This window comes from Schistocerca piceifrons, chromosome X (genome assembly GCF_021461385.2).
Source record: "Schistocerca piceifrons isolate TAMUIC-IGC-003096 chromosome X, iqSchPice1.1, whole genome shotgun sequence".
NCBI classification, from domain to species: Eukaryota; Metazoa; Arthropoda; class Insecta; order Orthoptera; family Acrididae; genus Schistocerca; species Schistocerca piceifrons.
The window spans coordinates 780,369,538-780,391,611 of NC_060149.1; the positions used below are offsets into that span (position 1 = coordinate 780,369,538).

At 42.8% G+C, this 22,074-nt stretch overlaps 1 protein-coding gene across 4 annotated transcripts in view; it reads right to left on the reverse strand.

The window, feature by feature from the left end:
- LOC124721250 (regulator of nonsense transcripts 2-like) overlaps window positions 1-22,074 on the reverse strand; it is a 221,586-nt gene that overhangs the window by 23,530 nt on the left and 175,982 nt on the right. For all 4 annotated transcript variants that reach the window (XM_047246115.1, XM_047246117.1, XM_047246116.1 and 1 more), the window contains 5 exons: window positions 20,552-20,933; window positions 19,329-19,468; window positions 19,065-19,245; window positions 16,496-16,635; window positions 16,285-16,377 (listed from right to left, as the gene is read on the reverse strand). In XM_047246115.1, the coding sequence (XP_047102071.1) occupies window positions 16,285-16,377; window positions 16,496-16,635; window positions 19,065-19,245; window positions 19,329-19,468; window positions 20,552-20,933 (936 nt within the window). The remainder of the gene's footprint in view (window positions 1-16,284; window positions 16,378-16,495; window positions 16,636-19,064; window positions 19,246-19,328; window positions 19,469-20,551; window positions 20,934-22,074) is intronic.

A 22,074-nucleotide genomic window follows, 5' to 3' on the forward strand; every position in this document is an offset into this window, starting at 1 on the left:
AGTGTCTGGCAAGTAGCAAATCAAGTTTTAAATCTAGCTCAAAATCATTTCTTTTGGACAACTTCTTCTACTCCATGGACAAGTTTCTGTTTAAGAAATGGCAAAATAAATAAATAAATAAATAAATAAAAATTGAACCACTAAATGTAGTTACATGTGTAGAACTAACAATTTCATTAATATTAATACACTACTGGCCATTAAAATTGCTACACCACGAAGATGATGTGCTACAGACGTGAAATTTAACCGACAGGAAGAAGATGCTGTGATATGCAAATGATTACCTTTTCAGAGCATTCACACAAGGTTGGCGCCAGTGGCGACACCTACAATGTGTTGACATGAGGAAAGTTTCCAACCGATTTCTCATACACAAAAAGCAGTTGACTGGCATTGCCTGGTGAAACGTTGTTGTGATGACTCGTGTAAGGAGGAGAAATGCGTACCATCATGTTTCCAACTTTGATAAAGGTCAGATTGTAGCCTATTGCCATTGCAGTTTATCGCATCGCGGATCCTAATGGCCTCGTATCACTAGCAGTCGAGATGACAGGCATCTTATCCACACGGCTGTAACGGATCGTGCAGCCACGTCTCAATCCCTGAGTCAACAGATGGGGACGTTTGCTAGACAACAACCATCTGCACAAACAGTTCCACGAGCTCAGAGACCATGGCTGCGGTTACCCTTGACGCTGCATCACAGACAAGAGCACCTGCAATGGTGTACTCAATGACGAACCTGGGTGCACGAATGGCAAAACGTCATTTTTTCGGATGAATCCAGGTTCTGTTTACAGCATAATGATGGTCGCATCCATGTTTGGTGACATCACGGTGAACGCACATTGGAAGCGTGTATTCGTCGTCGCCATACTGGCATATCACCCGGCGTGATGGTATGGGGTGCCATTGGTTACATGTCTCGGTCACCTCTTGTTCGCATTGACGGCACTTTGAACAGTGGACGTTACATTTCAGATGTGTTATGACCCGTGGCTCTACCCTTCATTCGATCCCTGCGAAACCCTACATTTCAGCAGGGTAATGCATGACCGCATGTAGCAGATCCTGTACAGGTCTTTCTGGATACAGAAAATGTTCGACTGCTGCCCTGGCCAGCACATTCTCCAGATCTCTCACCAATTGAAAACGTTTGGTCAATGGTGGCCGAGCAACTGGCTCGTCACAAAACCCCAGTCACTACTCTTGATGAACTGTGGTGTCGTGTTGAAGCTGCATGGACAGCTGTACCTGTACACGCCATCCAAGCTCTGTTTGACTCAATGCCCAGGCATATCAAGGCCTTATTATGGCCAGAGGTGGGTGTTCTGGGTATTGATTTCTCTGGATCTACGCACCCAAATTGCGTGAAAATGTAATCACATGTCAGTTCTAGTATAATATATTTGTCCAATGAATTTCTTCTTGGTGTAGCAATTTTAATGGCCAGAGTGTGTATTTTAATCTGATCTGTTCCACATCATATCTATAAAATAATCAGGAAAATGATCTATGGAACATGACATAACTAAAACTAAACTAAACTAAAAATTTCTTATGATAATGCCACAGGCTCTCAGTCTGGAATCTGCTTATCCTACAACTAATGTTATGTGGTCATTTCATTTTAGCTCATTCTGAACCTGTAATGCTATATATTTTACGGTTGTTACAATTTCCAAAGACTGATCACCAATCACAGAACCAGTGTTGAGGGTCAACTGCCAGTCCCTGCATCAAGCACAGGACCTCTGGAGGTTTGTATTTTCTGGATTTTTTGAACTTTCCGTGTATGACAACAGAACCTATGAATACCGTCATGAAGTTTCCAACATTACCCACCACATCATTTTGATACACCAAAAACAGTAATGGCTCTATAACAAGACACATGGAGTTCTAACAACAGGGCAGTCCTGAATCCAAACACGGGTACCACAGTCTTGGCTGATGGAAGTAAATGGTGTTAATTCCAAAGTCATTTTTTCACTGTAGCAGTACCTGATCCTGTATAGTGCTACATAAATAAACAACTATAGTTAACAATCTCAGATTATTTCTATACTGTTCTCTATCAAATAAATAAAAAAGCGAAGCTCTGCATTCTGGCTCTGATGGGCCAATTGGGACTGAGTGACCACCATGTCATACTCTACCGATGGCGTCACTAGGTGCGATATGGAGGGGCGAGGGATTAGCACACTGTTCTCCCAGCCATCGTCTGCTTTCTTGACCTTGGTGCTGCTATTTGCTACTCAGGTAGCTCTTCACTTGGCATCACAAGGCAGACTGCACCCTCCTCCACACCTCCTACCAAGGAAAAAAATCTCTGGTGGCACCAGGAATCGAAACCGGGCCTGCGCATAGCAGCCAGACACACTGACCACTTAGCTACTGAGGTGGACATTATCAAACAGCATGTGGTAAAAATGAAAACCTACATCTTTACGTGTGAACTTCTATTTCTCTTACTTTATCATGACTGTCATTTCGATCTATGTAGGTGGGAATAAACAAAATATTTTAGAATTTGGAAGAAAAAGTTTACAAGTGTAATTACATGACAAGATCTTGTCGTAAATGACTTTGTTTTAATGATAACCACTCCAGCTTGCTTATATCCATGACACTCACTCTCCTACTTTGCAATAGTGCAAAATGAGCTGCCCTTCTCTGAACTTTTTCAATGTCCTCCATCAATTCTATCTGGTAAGACGCATTTGAAATGGTGCCACACTGTCGACTGTTAATGAAGTTAACAGAGTTACTCCTCAGGCATGTGAATGACACTTAAGACTTCTTAAGTAACAGAACCCAGTACACGTTGTCCTCGATGGCGAGTATTGTCAGGTGTGCCCCCAGGGAAGTGTAATAGGACTGCTGTTACCTTCTATGTACATAAATGATCTGGTGGACGGGATAAGCAGTAGTCTGCAGCTGTTTACTGATGATGCTGTAGTTTATGGGAAGGTGTTGCCATTGAGTGGCTGTAGGAGGATATGAGATAACAAACTTTGTACTTGATGTGATGAATGGCAGCTATGTCTAGATGTAGAAAAATTTACATTAATGGAGATGAGCAGGAAACATAAACCCATAATGATCGAGTACAGGGCTAGTAGTGTGCTGCTTGACACAGTCATGTCAATTACTGTATTTACTCGAATCTAAGCCGCATTTTTTTTCCGGCTTTTGTAATCCAAAAAACCGTCTGCGGCTTAGAATTGAGTGCAAAGCAAGCGGAAGTTCTGAAAAATGTTGGTAGGTGCCACTACAACTAACTTCTGCTGTCGAATATATGTAGCGCTACACAGGCACGCTTTGTAGGCACAAATAAATACTGGCGCCAAAACCTCTGTGTCAGTAAAAAAAGGGGTGGAAGACGAGCTTTTTTTTTCTCCGCCCCGAGTTTCGACCACTGCATTTTCATACATTATCCAACGAAGTAAATACAAATTCCGTATTGTTCATCTTCGAATGTAGCAGAATTTCAATGAACTACGAAAATCCGACTAGCAAGACTGTTTAGGATGTTTGTCAATATGGCCAACTCTACGTTCTGAATTTTTTCCTATCTGTGAGAAGAGATGGTTGCTAATAGGAACCTGATGAAATGTGAATCACATGCAGTATTCTCTTCACCATAAGAATAATACGAATATAAACATTTTGCCATGTATTCTTTCGCGTTTGCTGCCCATTTAAATCCTGTCTGCCTAATAAACTACGAAACTAGAGTGAGACAACAGCAACGCGGAAGAATATACGTATCGTGCCATGTTTATATTCATATTATTCTTATGCCTAGTAATGATACAGTCAGAAATGAAGCACGGCAACTGACGAGATTTTTAAATCTAAGATGACTCTAATTCCTGTGCAGAATTTGATGTACTAAAGAAACGACTGCAAAGATTTTCAAACAGAGAAAAATTTTCGCCTAACTCTCGTTGAGAACATGTTCTATCATACGCAGTCTATTATTTGGTTCTTGTTGATCATTATCAAAGAAAGCAGCAGTGTAAGTAACAACAAATAGCAGTCTCTTGCCATTGCTTCGCTAATGAGACGATTCCTCTCTTTTTTCTTAATTGTAAGCGGCGGTAGCGCGCACAAAAGGAAGCCGTGCCGCGAGCGGCAACAGGCCGTAAACACGCACTATCAGAATGTGATAAACAATGCATGAAACAGTACAGTAATGCATTTTCAGCTTAGAGTGACGTGAACACCTACAACAAAGAAAACAGCACTTCTCAGATCAAAGCAAAATAAGCAATCGATTCAAACCAGACGGAGCACGTGAAAAAGGAAGGGTACTCATATAAATACGGACGGAGCGTCTGACGCATAGCAATGGCTACCTGGTAAAGCTTAACTGCTAAGCTTACGACTCGAACCAAACAACTGTCGCTGTATCGTCATTCATTCAACATAAATTGTGTCTCATATTACAATGGACCAACTTTGTTTCGATATGGAGGTGCGGCCTAAAACTTTTCTCTCCCCTTGAATTTTGAGTCGCAAATTTCAGGTGCGGCTTAGATTCGGGAAATTTTTTTTTCCTTTATTTCGAGTCTCATTTTTCAGGTGCGGCTTAGATTCGAGTGCGGCTTAGATTCGAGTAAATACGGTAAATATCAAGGCATAAGCTTGAAAAGCAACATGAAATGAAATGAGTATATATTCTATTTGGGATATTAGAGTATAGAAAGTGAATGGTCAGCTTTGGTTTATTGGAAGAATGTTAGGGAAGTGTGGGTCATGTGTAAAGAACACGGCATATAGGACACAAGTGCGACCCAGTGTTTAGCACTGTTCCATTGTTTTGGATCTGCACCAGATCGGATTAAAGCAAGACAGTGAAGCAATTCAGAGGCATTCTGCTAGATTTATTGCCAGCAGGTTTGAACAATATGTAAGTATTATGGAGATGCTTCAGAAACTCAAATGGGAATAACTGGAGGGAAGGTGATGTTCTTTTTGAAGAATACAACCGAAAAAAATTTAGAGAACTGGCATTTGAAACTGACTATAGAATGATTCTACTGCTCCCCAATGTACATTTCACATTAGGACCATGAAGATAATATTTGAGAGATTAAGGGTCGTACGGAGGCATATACAAAGTCTATTTTCCTCGCTCTCACTATTTGCGAGTGGAACACAAAAGTAGAAGTACAAGGTACCCTCCGTCACACACTACACAAAGGCTTGTGAAGTAGGTATGTCGGTAGGTACAGATGTACATTTAGATCCTGTAACACACAGTAATACTCCAGAAGTGAAGAGAGAAACGTAGCATTGGCAGTGAAGTAGATATGTGACACTTTATAATTGTTCTTGCAATAAAGAGCAGTCTTTGGTTAACCTTTCCCACAAATTCTATGTGTGATGGCTCGAATTTAAGTTGTTCGCATTGTAATCCCTCCATATTTACATTGCCTGACAAAGTGAAGCAACCAGAAGCATTGGAAAAAACAAAATGGAACTTCTCAGGTCGAGAAGCGACTACAAAATCAAGTTAAATTTACAAAGAAATTGGCAGTATAAGCCCACTTATCAGTGTGGTGTTGCACTCCTCCAGATATGGATGCATACACTTATTTGGTTGGGAAGGTGTCCAAGCTGTTATATCCTTTCCTGAAGCGAGCTGGTTCACAACTGTTGCAACTGGTCCTCGGTATCCTGGATACTGGCATTGGGACGGAGTTGACATCTGAGCTGGTCCCACACATATTCCATTGGGGATATATCTGGGGAACATGTTGGCCACGGGTGTACCTTAACAGCTTGCAGACAGTTTAGAAAGACAAGTGCAATGTGTGGATGAGAATTGTCCAAAAATTGCACCACGATAATGTCGCATGAGAACTAACAAATGAGGATCCAGGATATCTATGACATACTGTTCTGCTATCAGAGTTCCCTCAATCACCACCAGCTATAATGTCAAATATAGCCTAAGGTTCTCCACACCATGATGCTAGAAACTCTCCAAAACATGGGAGAAACGGGACCTCTCTCCAGGTCACCACCATATTCACCGAAGATGATCATCTCGGGTAGCGCAGTTCTGCAATTTACTGCTGAACACTCTACAATACTGTACATCACCAGTCCGTACTTCTCAGTCACAGTACCATTCCAAATGTCACCGTTTGTGTTATGGTATTAATGGCAGCCTATGCACGAGACGGTAATTCCCTCGTCTGGCTGCTACTAGTCTCCGAGCACTGGTGCAGGATGAGAAGGAATGTAGCAGAGAGTCCATTATTTGTTCTTGGATGGCAGGTCCAGAAAGGAAGGGTTCAGGGTAAGCTTCATGCACATTCTTCCTTGGGGTAGCCTGTAGTGGTTGACTGTAACCTTGAGCCAGGTCCTCAAGTCGTCCCCCCCCCCCCCCCCCCCCTGTGACCGATCCAGTGCTGAGGAAGGAAGTCATTTCAAATTAGCCTCGTACATCACAGTGCCAATGGGGTGGAGCATCATCCTGTTAGAAAATGAAGTCCTGGGAATCTTCCATAACTTGAGGGAACAGCCATTGTTCCAACATGTCCAGATACATGATTCCCGTTACAGTTCTTTCCGCAAAGAAAAATGGTCCATAAACCTCTGTACGGGATACAGCAAAGAACATGTTGTTCTTCAGTGAATCTCTTTCATGTCCGGCCATATCTGATACCACCACCACTCGCCCACCAAAAACTTTGAAACTTCCTCTTTTCAATGGTATAAAGCTTGTTCGCTTTGTACTTGGAATACATATAAATGTTTGAAAATGGGTCCATCATTTAGAATAACCCAGTACATTGGCGGCTGCAGAATCTTTCTGCAGTCAGCTTTAAATGATGATTTTCTAAATTTTCTGAATAGTGTTCCTCAAGAAGAACGATGTCTTCCATCCACGGATTTGCATTCGAGTTCCCAAAGAATCTCCGTGATACTTTTACATCGTTTGAACCTAGCGGTAACAAATCTAGTAGCCCTCTTCTGAATTGCTTCAATGTCTTCCTTTAATTCAACCTAGGGTGGATCCCAAACACTTGAGCAGTACTCAAGACTAGGTTACACAAGTGTATTATATGTATGGACTCCTTTACAGATGAACCATACTTTCCTAAAACACTCCCAATAAACTGAAATTGACCACTCACCTTCTCCCCTACAATCATTATGCATTCATTCCACTTCATAACGCTTCGCAACATTATGCCTAGACATTCAACTGACTTGACTGTGTCAAGCAGCACACAACTAATCTTGTATTCCAACAATATGGGTTTGTTTTTCCTAATAATTTGCATCAATTTACATTTTTATACATTTAAAGCTCCTACAGTCTCTTACCAAAAACACTTTCCCGTACACCACAGCATCATGCAGATTGCTCCTCACCCTGTCTGCCAGATCATTTATGTACATAGGAAATAACAGTGGTCGTATACACTTCTCTGGGGGAATCCTGATGATACCCTTGGCGTTGATTAACACTTGCCGTCCATCAAGGAAATGTAATGGGTTCTTTTAGTTGGCTGGTTGGTTGATTTGGAGGGAGAGGGGACTAAATGGTAAGGTCATCAGCCCCATGATCTAGGACCGCAGAAATCAAGGGAGAAACAGCACAGTCCAGTCAAGAGGAAGGGATAACATGCAAACAAAGAGGGAAAAGGGACTTCAGAGCAGCAGGAAGAGGAAAGAACAGGAAGGCAATGGGTGGAAATGGGGAGAGTAGAGGTACCCCAGAAATGCTACGTGTGGTCCGCCACCAACCCGTCCCGACACCCACACCATACCATTACCATGATACAATTGGGACAACACCAGGGGAAGAAGACACAAGAAAAGGTGAAACAAAACAGCAAAACAGACCAGACAAAATGTAGGGTAAAGGTGGGAGGAACCTGGCCCATGTGGTGGCAAGGTCAAGGCCTCCATAACCAACACCTAAGCTAACTGAGGGACACAAATTCCAGAGGAAAATTCAGGGACTCATAGCTAAGAGTAAACTCAATTTTCACAAAGAAATCCAAGGACAGATGTAATCATGCAAGGGTCATCCACTAACACCTGAGACAAGGATGGTGGGAGGGTATATTTAGTGCGAATGGATGAAGGCAGGGGCAGTCCAATAAAATATGGAGCCCCGCAACTACAAAGAGGGGGAGGGGGGGCCTCCTTGCAGAGTAAAAAACTGTGGGTCAACCTAGTATGCCCAATACAAAGATGGCAGAGGATGGTAGATTCCCACTGGGAGAGACTGGTGAGAGACTCCTTCATGGTGTGAAGTTTATTAGACAGGGGGTAACCTCCCAAGAGTCAGCCGACAATTGGGCGGAAAGGAATTTGATGTAAAGCCGCAAATCTGACCCCGGAAGGGTCATGGAGAATAGGAGGTGGGTGGCTGCTGCACCCCCCCCCCCTCCCCTCCCCCCGATGATCATGGGGTGGCTGCTGCACCCCGCCCCCCTCTCCCCTGATGATCATAAAGTTCATTACCCGGGGTACCCACATAGCCAGGAACATAAAGGAAATCAATTGAACAAGCAGCATCACCAAGATCAGTGAGAATGTCATGGATGGAAGAGACCAAGGAGTGGCAGGAAAAACTCTTGAGCAATAGCCTAAAGGTTTCTCTTTGAGTCCATACATAACAATACTCGAGTGAGTGATGACTGTTTAACGAAGCAGAGGGCCCGATAGATGGCCATCAATTCCGCAGTATACACCCCACACACGGCACACAAGAGATGGCACTCCATGCCAATAGAGGACATGAAGGCATATCCCACATAATTGGCAGATTTAGAACCATTTCTTTAAAGAACAATGGCATCCTGAAACTCTTGTAAAAGCATTCAGAACAAACAACAGACCACCACTGGAGTGATGGAGGCATTCAAACCCCAGAAGAGACCCATCTGAATCCGTGGCTGAGGAACTAACTAAGGTGTAGTGGTCAGGAGAGAACGTGGGAAAGAGGACAAGGAGGTGAGATGGAAGTCACAGAGGAGAGAAGCAAGGTGGAGCCCAAACAGTATACCAACCCAAGGGCGAGCAGCGGGCGAGCAACAGCCCAAAGCCATGAAAAGAACAGAATAGAATAGAAAGGGGGAGCAGGGGAACAGCAGACAGTGACGGCATACAATACCAAGAGCTGGGACTGCTGAATCGAAAGGGGAGGAGTCCCAGTGTCAACCACGAGACTATTGATAGGGCTAGTGCGACAGGCAATGGTGGCTAAACAGATACCGCGATGGTGAACTGGCTCCAAGTGGAGCAGTGTGGAAGGGGCAGCTGATCCATAAGCTTAAAAACCGTAGTCCAGACAAGACAAAACTAATGTGTCAATACGCAGAGAAGAGTCGAATGATCTGCACCACAAGATGTGTTGGCAAGAAAGCAAAGAACATTGAGTTATGCACCACCCTCGAATTAACCAGAGACAATTGAAAGACGTGTGAGAGTGTCCATGTGGAAGCATGACGAATGGCACCCTGGGGCTGTCAACCCACAGAGGCCACCAAGTAGGAGCTTGCCCAAATACAGAAACCATCCATGTATAGAGCAAGGGGGTGACCAATGGTCTGGCAGAAGGCACAAGTCCAACACGTTAGACTGATCCCTGTGGCACACCATTCTCCTGGGTCCACAAAGAGCTGAGAACAGTACCAACCTGGTGTCTGAACAACGAGTGGGACAGGAACTGGCAAATAAAAATTGGGAGGGTGCCCCAAAGACCCCATTCATGAAGCATAAGGAGGATGTGATGCTGCCAGTCTGTTGTAGGCCTTACAAAGATCGAAGAAAACTGCAAAAAGATGGCACTGCAAAAATGCCTGTCAAACTGCAGTTTCTCATTGAAGCAAATGGTAGGTTGGAGACTGTCCCTCCCAAAATCCACAGTCGTGAGGAGATGAAAGGTCCCGTGAGTCAAGGACCAATTTGAGCCACCATGTATTCTAGTAACTTGCAGGGGACATTGATCAGGCTGATTGCTGGTAACTATCAAGGGACAATCGATGCTTGCCAGGCTTAAGGATATGAACCACAATACTTTCGCTCCATTGAGAGGGGAAAATGCCTTGGAGCTAAATACAGTTAAACACCTGGAGCAGATATTGATGTTGTGGAGGATTGAGATGTTGAAGTAATTGGTTATGAGTGGAAGCAGGGCCAGGAGCTGAATCGTGGGAAGAGGAGAGGGCCACAAGAAGCTCCCATTCAGTAAAAGGTTCATTGTAAGATTCCACCTGACAAGGGGTAAAACATAGGCAGGAAGCTTCAGCCCACTGTTTCCGGAGGAAGAAGGTAGCTGGATAGGAGGCTGACGCTGATGTCACTGCAAAATGGGTCACGAGGTGTTCCGCAAGAACTGATGTCAAAACGAAAATTTCTGTTCCTACACTGACAATGTTGAGTGTTTATGGAAAAAGTTCAAGGCAATCGTAAAATGCGTTTTAGAAAGGTACGTGTCGAGTAAAACTGTGAGGGACGGGAAAAACCCACCGTGGTTCAACAACAAAGTTAGGAAACTACTGCGAAAGCAAAGAGAGCTTCACTCCAAGTTTAAACACAGCCAAAACCTCTCAGACAAACAGAAGCTAAACGATGTCAAAGTTAGCGTAAGGAGGGCTATGTGTGAAGCGTTCAGTGAATTCGAAAGTAAAATTCTATATACCGACTTGACAAAAAATCCTAGGAATCCTGGTCTTAGTTAAATCAGTAAGTGGCTCAAAACAGCATATCCAGACACTCCGGGATGATGATGGCATTGAAACAGAGGATGACACGCGTAAAGCTGAAATACTAAACACCTTTTTCCAAAGCTGTTTCACAGAGGAAGACCGCACTGCAGTTCCTTCTCTAAATCCTCGCACAAACGAAAAAATGGCTGACATCGAAATAAGTGTCCAAGGAATAAAAAAGCAACTGGAATCACTCAACAGAGGAAAGTCCACTGGACCTGACGGGATACCAATTTGATTCTACACAGAGTACGCGAAAGAACTTGCCCCCCTTCTAACAGCCGTGTACCGCAAGTCTCTAGAGGAATGGAAGAGCACAGGTAGTCCCAGTCTTCAGGACGGGTCGTCGAGCGGATGCGCAAAACTATAGACCTATAACTCTGACGTCGATCTGTTGTAGAATTTTAGAACATGTTTTTTGCTCGCGTATCATGTTGTTTTTGGAAACCCACAATCTACTCTGTAGGAATCAACATGGATTCCGGAAACAGCGATCGTGTGAGACCCAACTCGCTTTATTTGTTCATGAGACCCAGAAAATATTAGATACAGGCTCCCAGGTAGATGCTATTTTCCTTGACTTCCGGAAGTCGTTCGATACAGTTCCGCACTGTCGCCTGATAAACAAAGTAAGAGCCTACGGAATATCAGACCAGCTGTGTGGCTGGATTGAAGAGTTTTTAGCAAACAGAACACAGCATGTTGTTATCAATGGAGAGACGTCTACAGACGTTAAGGTAACCTCTGGCGTGCCACAGGGGAGTGTTATGGGACCATTGCTTTTCACAATATATATAAATGACCTAGCAGATAGTGTCGGAAGTTCCATGCGGCTTTTCGCGGATGATGCTGTAGTATACAGAGAAGTTGCAGCATTAGAAAATTGTAGCGAAATACAGGAAGATCTGCAGCGGATAGGCACTGGGTGCAGGGAGTGGCAACTGACCCCTAACATAGATAAATGTAATGTATTGTGAATACATAGAAAGAAGGATCCTTTATTGTATGATTATATGATAGCAGAACAAACACTGGTAGCAGTTACTTCTGTAAAATATCTGGGAGTATGCGTGAGGAACGATTTGAATTGGAATGACCACATAAAATTAATTGTCGAGATTCATTGGGAGAGTCCTTAGAAAATGGAGTCCATCAACAAAGGAGGTGGCTTACAAAACACTTGTTCGATCTATACTTGAGTATTGCTCATCGGTGTGGAATCCGTACCAGATCGGGTTGATGGAGGAGATAGAGAAGATCCAAAGAAGAGCGGCGCGTTTCGTCACAGGGTTATTTGGTAACCGTGATAGCGTTACGGAGATGTTTAGCAAACTCAAGTGGCAGACTCTGCAAGAGAGGCGCTCTGCATTGCGGTGTAGCTTGCTCGCCAGGTTTCGAGAGGGTGCGTTTCTGGATGAGGTATCAAATATATTGCTTCCCCCTACTTATACCTCCCGAGGAGATCACGAATGTAAAATTAGAGAGATTCGAGCGCGCACGGAGGCTTTCAGACAGTCGTTCTTCCCACGAACCATACGCGACTGGAACAGAAAAGGGAGGTAATGACAGTGGCACGTAAAGTGCCCTCCGCCACACACCATTGGGTGGCTTGCGGAGTATAAATGTAGATGTAGATGTAGATGCATCTGTACAATGACCACCTGGAAAGGCAGGTCCAAATAGAAGACTACCACTGACAACCTTCGGGTGTGCAGAGTGTAGTCCACACCCATGACGAAGGGACAGAAGGGCCTAGAGAGCAAAGCATTCTCAACACATAATGGGCTTTGGCGCAAAGACATTTAAAGGTAATAAGACCAGCAGAGAATGACAGTCGCTTAAGATGTTGCAAGGTGCGACAATGATCTTGGATAGTAGCAGCAATGGCCACGCTCCACCATGCAACTGGTCAAAGGCAAACAGGACCTGTCAAGCAGGGAATGGCAATGCCAGCAGTACGGATTACCGTATCGGACGTATCACAGATGACTCCATTAATATAACCTGACAAAGAAGATGGAAAGATGACCTGCGAGGTATATAGAAGCCCATCAGAATGATGGAAAGCCCAGCAGGTTAACCTGGTCATCGGGAGGCGGGAAGAGAACAAGAGAATCAATGGGAAGTGATCACTATCACAAAGGTCATCACGTGGCAACCAATGTAAGGAAGGAAGAAGGGGAGGAGCAAAAGATAAATGGCACAGAAAGTGCCATATGTAACACTAAAATGAGTAGGGGAACCATCATTAAGAAGGCACAGGTTGTGGTCCGTAAGAAATTGGTCAATGAGGAGCCCGTGACTACACTGAAAAGCACTGCCCCACAAAGAGTGATGAGCATTGAAATCCCCAAGGAGGAGGAAGGGAGGGGGGAGATGTTGACGGAGGGGAGTTAGGGCAGCAGATGTAAGTGAAATCCAGGAAGGGGAGAGAGACTGCAAACATATGACTGCCGAGCCCAAGATAATCCAAACGGCAACCACAGTCATCACACAGAGAGTCCGCCATACATCGATAAGACGTGCCTGACACACAAGCACTGAAAACACTTCATGGATATGAATGGTGGGACATATAGCCTCACATCACACCAATAACACACAATCTCACCCTTCTCTGGGAGGATATCTCCCACAAAAGCCAGAATAAAGATGCCACGATCAGTGCGATTGTCCTTACGACCTTTCTGCACACACTAAATAAAATGAATGCCCCGGCTTTCAGGATTGGTCTGGATTTCCTCCTCAGTTTGAAGGATGAGGTCCCTATGAAAAACGACTCTTTTGACCATATTCAAAGACTGGTGGGGTGTAATGGACACTGAGATATCACCAAGATGATCACAAGCGTGAAGAGCTGCAGAAGTAGTTTTGATCTTCATGGAACCCAACTGCACCTTACTGAGAGACTGCACATCGGCAAACTTGTCTTCAATATTATCCACAAAAAATAATGGCTTTGTGATGGTGAATGTATCCCCATCCATCCTAGTACATACCAGGCAGTGGGGAAAGTGTTCACCCCAAAGCTGACGAGCCTGGCCCTATTCCCAGGGTGTAGCCAGGGAAGGAAAGCAAAGGCCGCAGGGGCATAAGAAGAAGCATTCAATGATCTATTACCAACTGAAGAGAGAGCCATAGAAGAACAGCCAGATTTTTGGAGCTTCATACATTTCATATGGAAAGTATCTGCCCTGATACCACACACTCTGATAAGGGGCTCTCCCCCTATGGATGCCATCCAGCCACAGCGAGGACTGACTGGCACAGCATCTGTTGCCACTCCGGAATGACAAGCAACCACTCCTAGGCATACATGGGGAGGCAACAGCTCAGGTATCAGATGTGTGATCCCTGTGTTGTCAGGCGCTGAACCAGATGGATACGTAACAGCCCCACCACATGGATTGGCTACATGTGGTGGTGACCTGGTGGGGTGGATGGGGGCTACAGCTGGGAAGGAAGAGGGGAAGGAAGACGGGAGAGGAATCCACACTTTAGGTGCTAGGGAGGGAGTTCTTCTCAAAACAGTACACACTATGGAGAGAAAATTTAGAAGTGGAGGTCAAACCTCAACAAGGGACCAAAAACACCAAAAAGGGGGATGACAGAGAAAAGGCAAGGGGAACAAAACCACAAGGAATACAGGAAACCATGTGAATACCCAGGTCAATGTAAATAAGAACACAAAGAGGGAAAGGTGGGGGCAGTGGGGAAGGAGTGAGGATGGGGAGGGAGGGGCATGGGGGAAAAAGTGCAGCCTGGAAAGGAAAAATGGGCTGCAATAGCTTGGGGCCCCATGTACGCCGCATACGATCTCACGAAAAAGCCGTGAGCCCCATGGGGTGGGGTTCTTTTAGTTAAAAAGCATTTGAGCCACTCAGAAATATGGGAACCTATTCCATATGCTTGAACCTCCATTGACTGTTAGCAATGGGACACTGTGCCAACCGCTTTTCGGAAATCTAGGAATACGGAATCTGCCTGCATCCCTTCATCCATAGTTCCCAGGATATCATATGAGAAAAGGGCAAGCTGAATTTCGCATGAGTGATGTTCTGTAAGACCATGCTGATTCATGGACAGAATCTTTGCCATCTCAAGGAAATTTATTACATTTGAAGTGAGAATATGTTGAAGAACCAGCATTCCTAACTAGTCCACAGCAGGCCACTGCCAAGTACTCCAATAGCAGACCACTGTCCCATCCAAATGCCCCACAAATTTGGATAATGCACAATTCAACTAGATGGCCAGATGGAGACCTGTAGTGAGACTGCTTTAAGCTCTGTATGGTGCTGATAATGCTGTCTCACACGAGAACAGGGCGTCTCTGTGTCCTTTACAGTGACCACTCAACTTCTGATGCTGTTCACAGCTCTCATATATCCTACCAGGGCTGGTAACAACACTAAATGTGAACAGAACACCACTAACACAGTCAGGTGGCCATTCTACCTGTCACAGTGAATTGCATCTCTAATGATTTACATACTTGCCGGTTGCGTGTTGGTGCACCAAATTACACTGACCATGTCTTCTGGATATTTTTTAACTAACACACACACACACACACACACACACACACACACACACACACACACTACAGCCAGACAACTTGTTAAGCATAATGGGTAATGTTATTTAGGGGATACTGCACAGAGTTATGAATAAAAATCAGAGAACGGCATTAGGTAACTGAATATCACAACTTTCATAAAACTTAAAACGATTTAAGCAGCACAGGCAAGAAAAGTTCTCAGGAGGCACGAATGTTGTCTGTTCCACATTTAATTGACATTTGGACTGATATCTTGTGGTAATTCTGGTATCCAGCTTTGTAGAAGTTGAATGCTGCTGAGTGGATCATGTCCAAATGATATTCAATCCTGCTACAACAACCTAGTGGTCACTAATTCCTGTAGCTGTCATGCCGTATACTATTTGCTCGGGATTCTTTGCCACTAAGAGCTCCAGCAGGTTACTGCAACCTCTTACTTTTTCATGTGGGCTGCTAAACTAACTACTCAAAATAGTTCACAGAAAGCATATAGTACAATTTGGGATTATTTTTTATGCCTACCGCCAACAATAATTCTGTGTGTCTCAAATCATTGTTGAACCTTTCAGCAAGTATACCATCTGAATTTGGGAGTGGGGTCGGGTCGGTAAAATGAACTAATTATTAATCTATGGTAATGGAAAATCCAGACAATTTATGGAATAAAGATAACAACTCAATGAACAGTAGCCACACTGTCATTGGGCAACGACAATGTGCCTTTTGATGGCTCAGTAGTATTTATCTTTAATACAAATAAATAATCCTCCAAAACAACAGAACACTAACACTGGAGTACACGGGATTCTTTTCAGGAAGATGATAGTATCCATAGAGCAACAGATAGCATTTCAAAGAGATATACAAATACTCCAATATTAACAAACACCAGCTCTTTAATCTCAGTATACAAAAGTATAGGAAACTTATAAATATATTACATTTTTCCTATGTAGGTCATATAAAACATACCTGTGCCAACATTTCCTGGTAATCTTCTTCTTCCAGTCTTTCATTTATGTCCAATGTCAAACGCTTTACTCTCTCTTTTTCCGCACGTTCAGCCTACAAAAGATAATACTGTTTCAGTGGCGATAACCTTTTTTCACAATTAATATGATTAGAAGCTATGAGCCTAGTTGTAAGGCTACATTATGCCAATACTAAAAAGTTCAGACTTTACCTCCTCCCTGTTCTTTAGGTTCAATGCCATTTCTGAATCAACAGGCACTGCCAAATTTTTGTACTGTTGTTTATGGCCCTTTCTCAACATTAATACGAAATTCATATTTGTTTTCTCTTGTTCCTCTTCCTGGAGTTGCTCTGAAAAGAGAAGTTAGAACATCATTGAAGACTTAAGACTTTGCAAGTGCATCAAATAATTACAATATTGCAACATCACTAGCATCCTCAGCATTGCCCATAGTACTTCAGCAAAGTTCCTACTTCATAAATGATCGTGTTCAAATTCAACAACTGTGTGTGTGTGTGTGTGTGTGTGTGTGTGTGTGTGTGGGGGGGGGGGGGGGGGGGGGACACTTCGTGAGAGATGCTACAGCAAAGCGAGTATCATCTGATCACAGTTCTCTTCCATATATTTGCTGTGTTGTCTCTTTTTGTAAGGATTTACACAAAAGTGAAAAATGGACCAGGCATTCTGGTGAGGGGCATACAGAATAAGTTAATAGGTGTGTGTGTGAGGGGGGGGGGGGGGGGGGTTTCCACATGCACATGCTCACATGGTTTAATCCACTGTGGTTTGGTTCAAATTTGTAGCTGTCCTATGGTGTTGACACACAATCTCAAGTAAACTGCTCTTACTTAGTTATGTTCCTCTTTTCTCCCTGCAGTCCAGAAATGAGCACACGGTGTGAGTACGGCTGTATCACTGACAACTTTAATACTCACCTTCAATTGCATGTTACATACATAAATTTATTTAGTTACAGCGCAGGATTAAGTGTGCATGTTTGAACATTTTTGCGAATATCATTGTCATTAAACAGGTAACTGTGGTACTCAAATTGCACCAGGATTAATACTGCTGCCATTAAAGAGTACTACCACAGTTATCTAAAATGGCTCCAGGCCCTAGAACTTAAGCTAATAGGACAATAAAAAAATCTATACATATTCGTAACTTTAGTATGTTGCAACAAAACTGTCTTTCAATTCAAACGTCAATCACACAGTTAATTTAATTACACTATATGCTACAGAGCTGAATTTTCTGTAGGTGAAAAACTATTTATGGAACATCAGTTAGTGATTTTCAGTATATAATTTCTCAGGGCACAAGTGCTCAGCATATATTAGCATCAGTGGTGGTTGTTTATTGTAGGGCACCCTAAGAGCAATTCTCAAGATTATATATAATTTAGAGAGAGAGAGAGAGAGAGAGAGAGAGAGAGAGAGAGAACTTTGAACACACACTAAATTGTTATGTTGATGAGCAACATGTATAATATTTAGGGATATTTAGGTGCGAAAGAAAGGAAGATTAGGGCATATCTTGTTGAGAATAATGTCTTTAGAGATGGAGCACAAGTTGGTCAAGGATAGGACAGAAAATTGGCTATGGCCTTTTAAAAGCAACAATCTTGACACTTGGCATTTTGAACCATGAGAAACATTACCAGTCTAGTTCACCAGAACTTTAATCTCACTCATATAAAATTTAAGTATGAAATTATAACTGAACTTTTGTTATTAAAAGGATAGATTCCTACTCATCACATATAGGAGTTGTTGACTCACAGAGAGACACAACAAAAAGACTGCTAAACACGAGACCTTTTGGCCAAAAGGCCGTCTTCTGAAGTAGACAAAACACACACACACACACACACACACACACGACGTGTCGGGGTTAGACGATATTTGGGGGGGGGGGGGGGTAGAGGAGGGGGACAAAAAGACTGTGGGTGCATTGGTGGAATAGAAGACTGCATAGTGCAGTAATTGAATTGAAGAACTGACTGCTTCAGACAGTGCCATCTGGATCCTTCCTATCAACACCAGTTTTTCTGAACTACACTATACGTTCCCGCAACCCTCTGGCATCAACTTTTGGTAGTCACTGTTCTTCACTCCCAATACTTTTCCCTCTCCCACTCCAGCAGTGCAGAGCCTTCTGTTCTACCCACACACACAAAATCTCCTTTTTCAAGCCCTGTCCCTGGCTTAGCCTCCTCCTCTTTACCCCCACCACCCAGGCTGCTTCTCTCATCATGTGCAGTTGCTTGCAGTGTGGCACAGTGGTCTTGCGCACACTTGCTTCAGTGTGTGTGTGTGTGTGTGTGTGTGTGTGTGTGTGTGTGTGTGTGTGTGTGTGTGTGTGTGTGTGTGGTCCCCCCCCCCCCTACTTTAGAAGGACCTTTGACTCAAAACTCACATGTTTAGCAGTCTTCCTGTTGTTCCTGTGTTTGTGACTCACTGTAAGCTCATGAATTCACAGTTTTTGGTCTGTTAATAAGATGTAGCAATGTTCATAGCACCTTTGCACATCACAATATCCACAATGAAATTTAGAGTGTTCTGTATGCTCATTATAACAACATGTGCAGGACCAACTACTTTAACTAGGCCCTTATACATATGAGTCAGAGATTTCAGATTTCCTGCCACTGTCATCAGATTCACACACCTGAACGAGGGTGAAATATAATGTCAATGAGCAAACATAATTCCAATACTCCTAGCTTAAATCATATAAATGTAAAGGAAACGTTACATCTTTGTTATATACTAACCATATGTCTTTTTTGAGCTTCCTTTTATGTGGAGGGGAACAGATATGTCAACTTGTTGTGGTTTTATTGTTTCTTGTAACCTATCTTGGATGTTATCAGAGACCATACGTTCAAATGCATTCAAAAACTCATCATCTTCTGGACACTCCACCAGCCTAGGTGCAAGACAACCATCAGTTTTCTGGAAAAGTTAAATTCAACTAATTAAACCGTTTCCAGAATGTTGATTTTAGAATCCATTACAAACAATAGTTTGTTACTTACCTCAGATTGTATGTGCACATCAGATCTTCCCGTGGTTGTATCTCCAACATCAAAAGTGTTCAGCATTTCTGAATAATTTTCATCTTTGATATTCTCACACATTAGATCATATGTACTGTCAACTGAGTATGAATCTTCACCTAAAGGTGGAGACAAATGCTTCCCTTTAAATTGCATACTACCATGTATGATTGCAACAAATGCATATATGCTGGAGAAATATTGACATAAAGCTACAGGTAGACAGTAATATAGGTAACAAACACAAACGTAGGATGACATCACTGGAAGGAGAGAAGTTAGATGCTGAAGTTTGAAGATAATCTGTCTAGTTCTAATCAAGAATAGACAGCTACAGGTTACATAAGATTCATTTTAATATACTGTGGCAATTTCATATCATACAACTGAATCTTGTGCCACGTTATGCAGACACAACAAAAGCTTCAGTTATGTGATATGTGAAAATGTAAGCATGTGCTCGACAGGTCACACATCTGTGGGCATTCAGTTCTTCACAATAAGTTCATAGTCATCATTTCTTATTCATTGCCACTAAATAAATGAAGCTTTGTATTAAGGAAACTTTGCTTTAGTATGTAATCAATATCAGCAGGATTTGTCAGATTACATGCTGCAGTGAATGTTCAGTTTTAGTTAATGTATCACCACACATTGAATTAGAGCCTTTTTCCATTTACTTTTCCATCTTTACCTGCCTCATAGCTTACCTTTTTTAATTTAATCATTCTTTTGGCCTGTCTAAGTGATAATTATATCTCACAACTTAATACAGTTTTACTGTTTTCTTTACATACCCTCCCAATGAGAAAGGTAATGTGCAGCAAAAAAAACACAGGTTGGAAATAATCAGTTGCACTATTATACATGTTTTGTTAACAGCTATGTCCTATACAATATTCAGCACAAAACATTGTGGCTATCCTTCAGTAACTACTGTGCACAAAGTAGATACCAATGAAAGGTGAAAGAAGCGACATGATGCTACAAGACTGGAATCACAGTAACATAATGAAATATAAAATGGAAGAAAGAATGGAAATCTGGTATCTACCACTGAATCAAACATGACCTTGAGCCATTCTTTATGTAGAGAAAATTTTTGTCTCCACTACAAACTATATTCTACTCTCTTTGACACTATGCTGCCATTAAACACAACTTTGCATAGAAAGTCACATGCAAGTTGCTATGAAAGTTACCTGGAATAACTAGCTCAGAAAGCCCTGATATCCCACTTGATGCTCCGTCATCTGCATCCAGGTCTTCTTGACTTGTGTCCAAATCTGAAGCACCTTGCTCTGATTCATCATCAAATTCCACAGAATTGTCACCAATGCTTCCTTGTGAAGTAGTATCATCAGCATTATTTGAGCCTTGCCAAAATTTTTGCAGAGGTCCAAGATTTGCCTCCTGTTCAGCACGCAACTTGATAACTGCTTCTTCTGCTTCTTCCAATGAATTAAACAAGTGTATATTACGGCGCAGGTTAGTGATAGTTTCCTTAACCATATGGCTTATCCCGACTGGAAATGGCTGCTCAGTGGTCCACACAGGATGTAAGTATTTAAACCAGTAATAATGCTGAAATCAATGTCAATTGCACATATATGGTAACAGAATAAATGCTTATGTTGCTCTGTACAAACAGATTTGGAGCTGATACAAATGTGAATTAAATGTTCAGATCATGAAACGAGGATATTTACACTCTGCAATTAATAAAGCTAATTAGAATCTGTACCTATACATTGAGATATTTAAAAGGCACTTTGAAACTGTACAGTAAATGCTGTAGTTACCTGTGACTGATCACTCTAGCAATTTTTTTGCTTCGTTGTATACTGAAGACTCACAGACACAGGCAGGTTAGTATTTTAAAGTGGATACAATATTCAGGTGGCAGGTTAACAATCTATGCTACAAAAAGGATTTTATGTTGCACTTATCAGTCAAAGCCTATTATAAAGTTCACAGAATTTACGAAACTCAAGCCAGAAGTTTATATTACGTGAATCCAGGCACGAAAAGTTAGAGATTCTGCTGTTAAGAAAAGAAAATTTGGTTATGTGAACATATTCCCATTAGTACATCTACAGGTATTAATACCACTAACCCTAGTTAACCGTAGCTACAGAAGTCTAAGATTATAAAAACCTCCTCCACTTCACCTGGTCCACCTCCATCCATCATCATGCTCCCTAGATGTCCATCTCATCCCCTTGGATGGCTCCATCCACACCTATGTCCACATCAAACAGACCAACCAACAACAGTACCTGCACTTTGACAGCTGCCCCACAAAGGCCTCTGCGGACAGGCAATACCCCCAGATCTAATACACAAGCAGATCTCCCACGCCATATCCCCACACACACCTGATCCTCACAACCATCTCTAGAACCAATCATAATCAAGTGACCCCCCTTGTCACCAAATATCACCTGGAAATGGAATGACTGAATCACGTCTTCCGTCTGGGCTTTGACTATCTATCATCGTGCCCTGAAATAAGGGACATCCTACCCATGATACTTCCACCCCTTCCCAGAGTAGTGATCTGCTGTCCACCCAACCTCCACAACATCCTAGTCATCCCTATCTCAATCCCACCCCCAATGCACTGACACAGGGATCATACCCTTGTGGAAGACCCAGACTCAAGACCTGCCCCATCCAGCCACCCAGCACCTCCTACTCCAGTCCCGTCACAAGCTTATCCTAC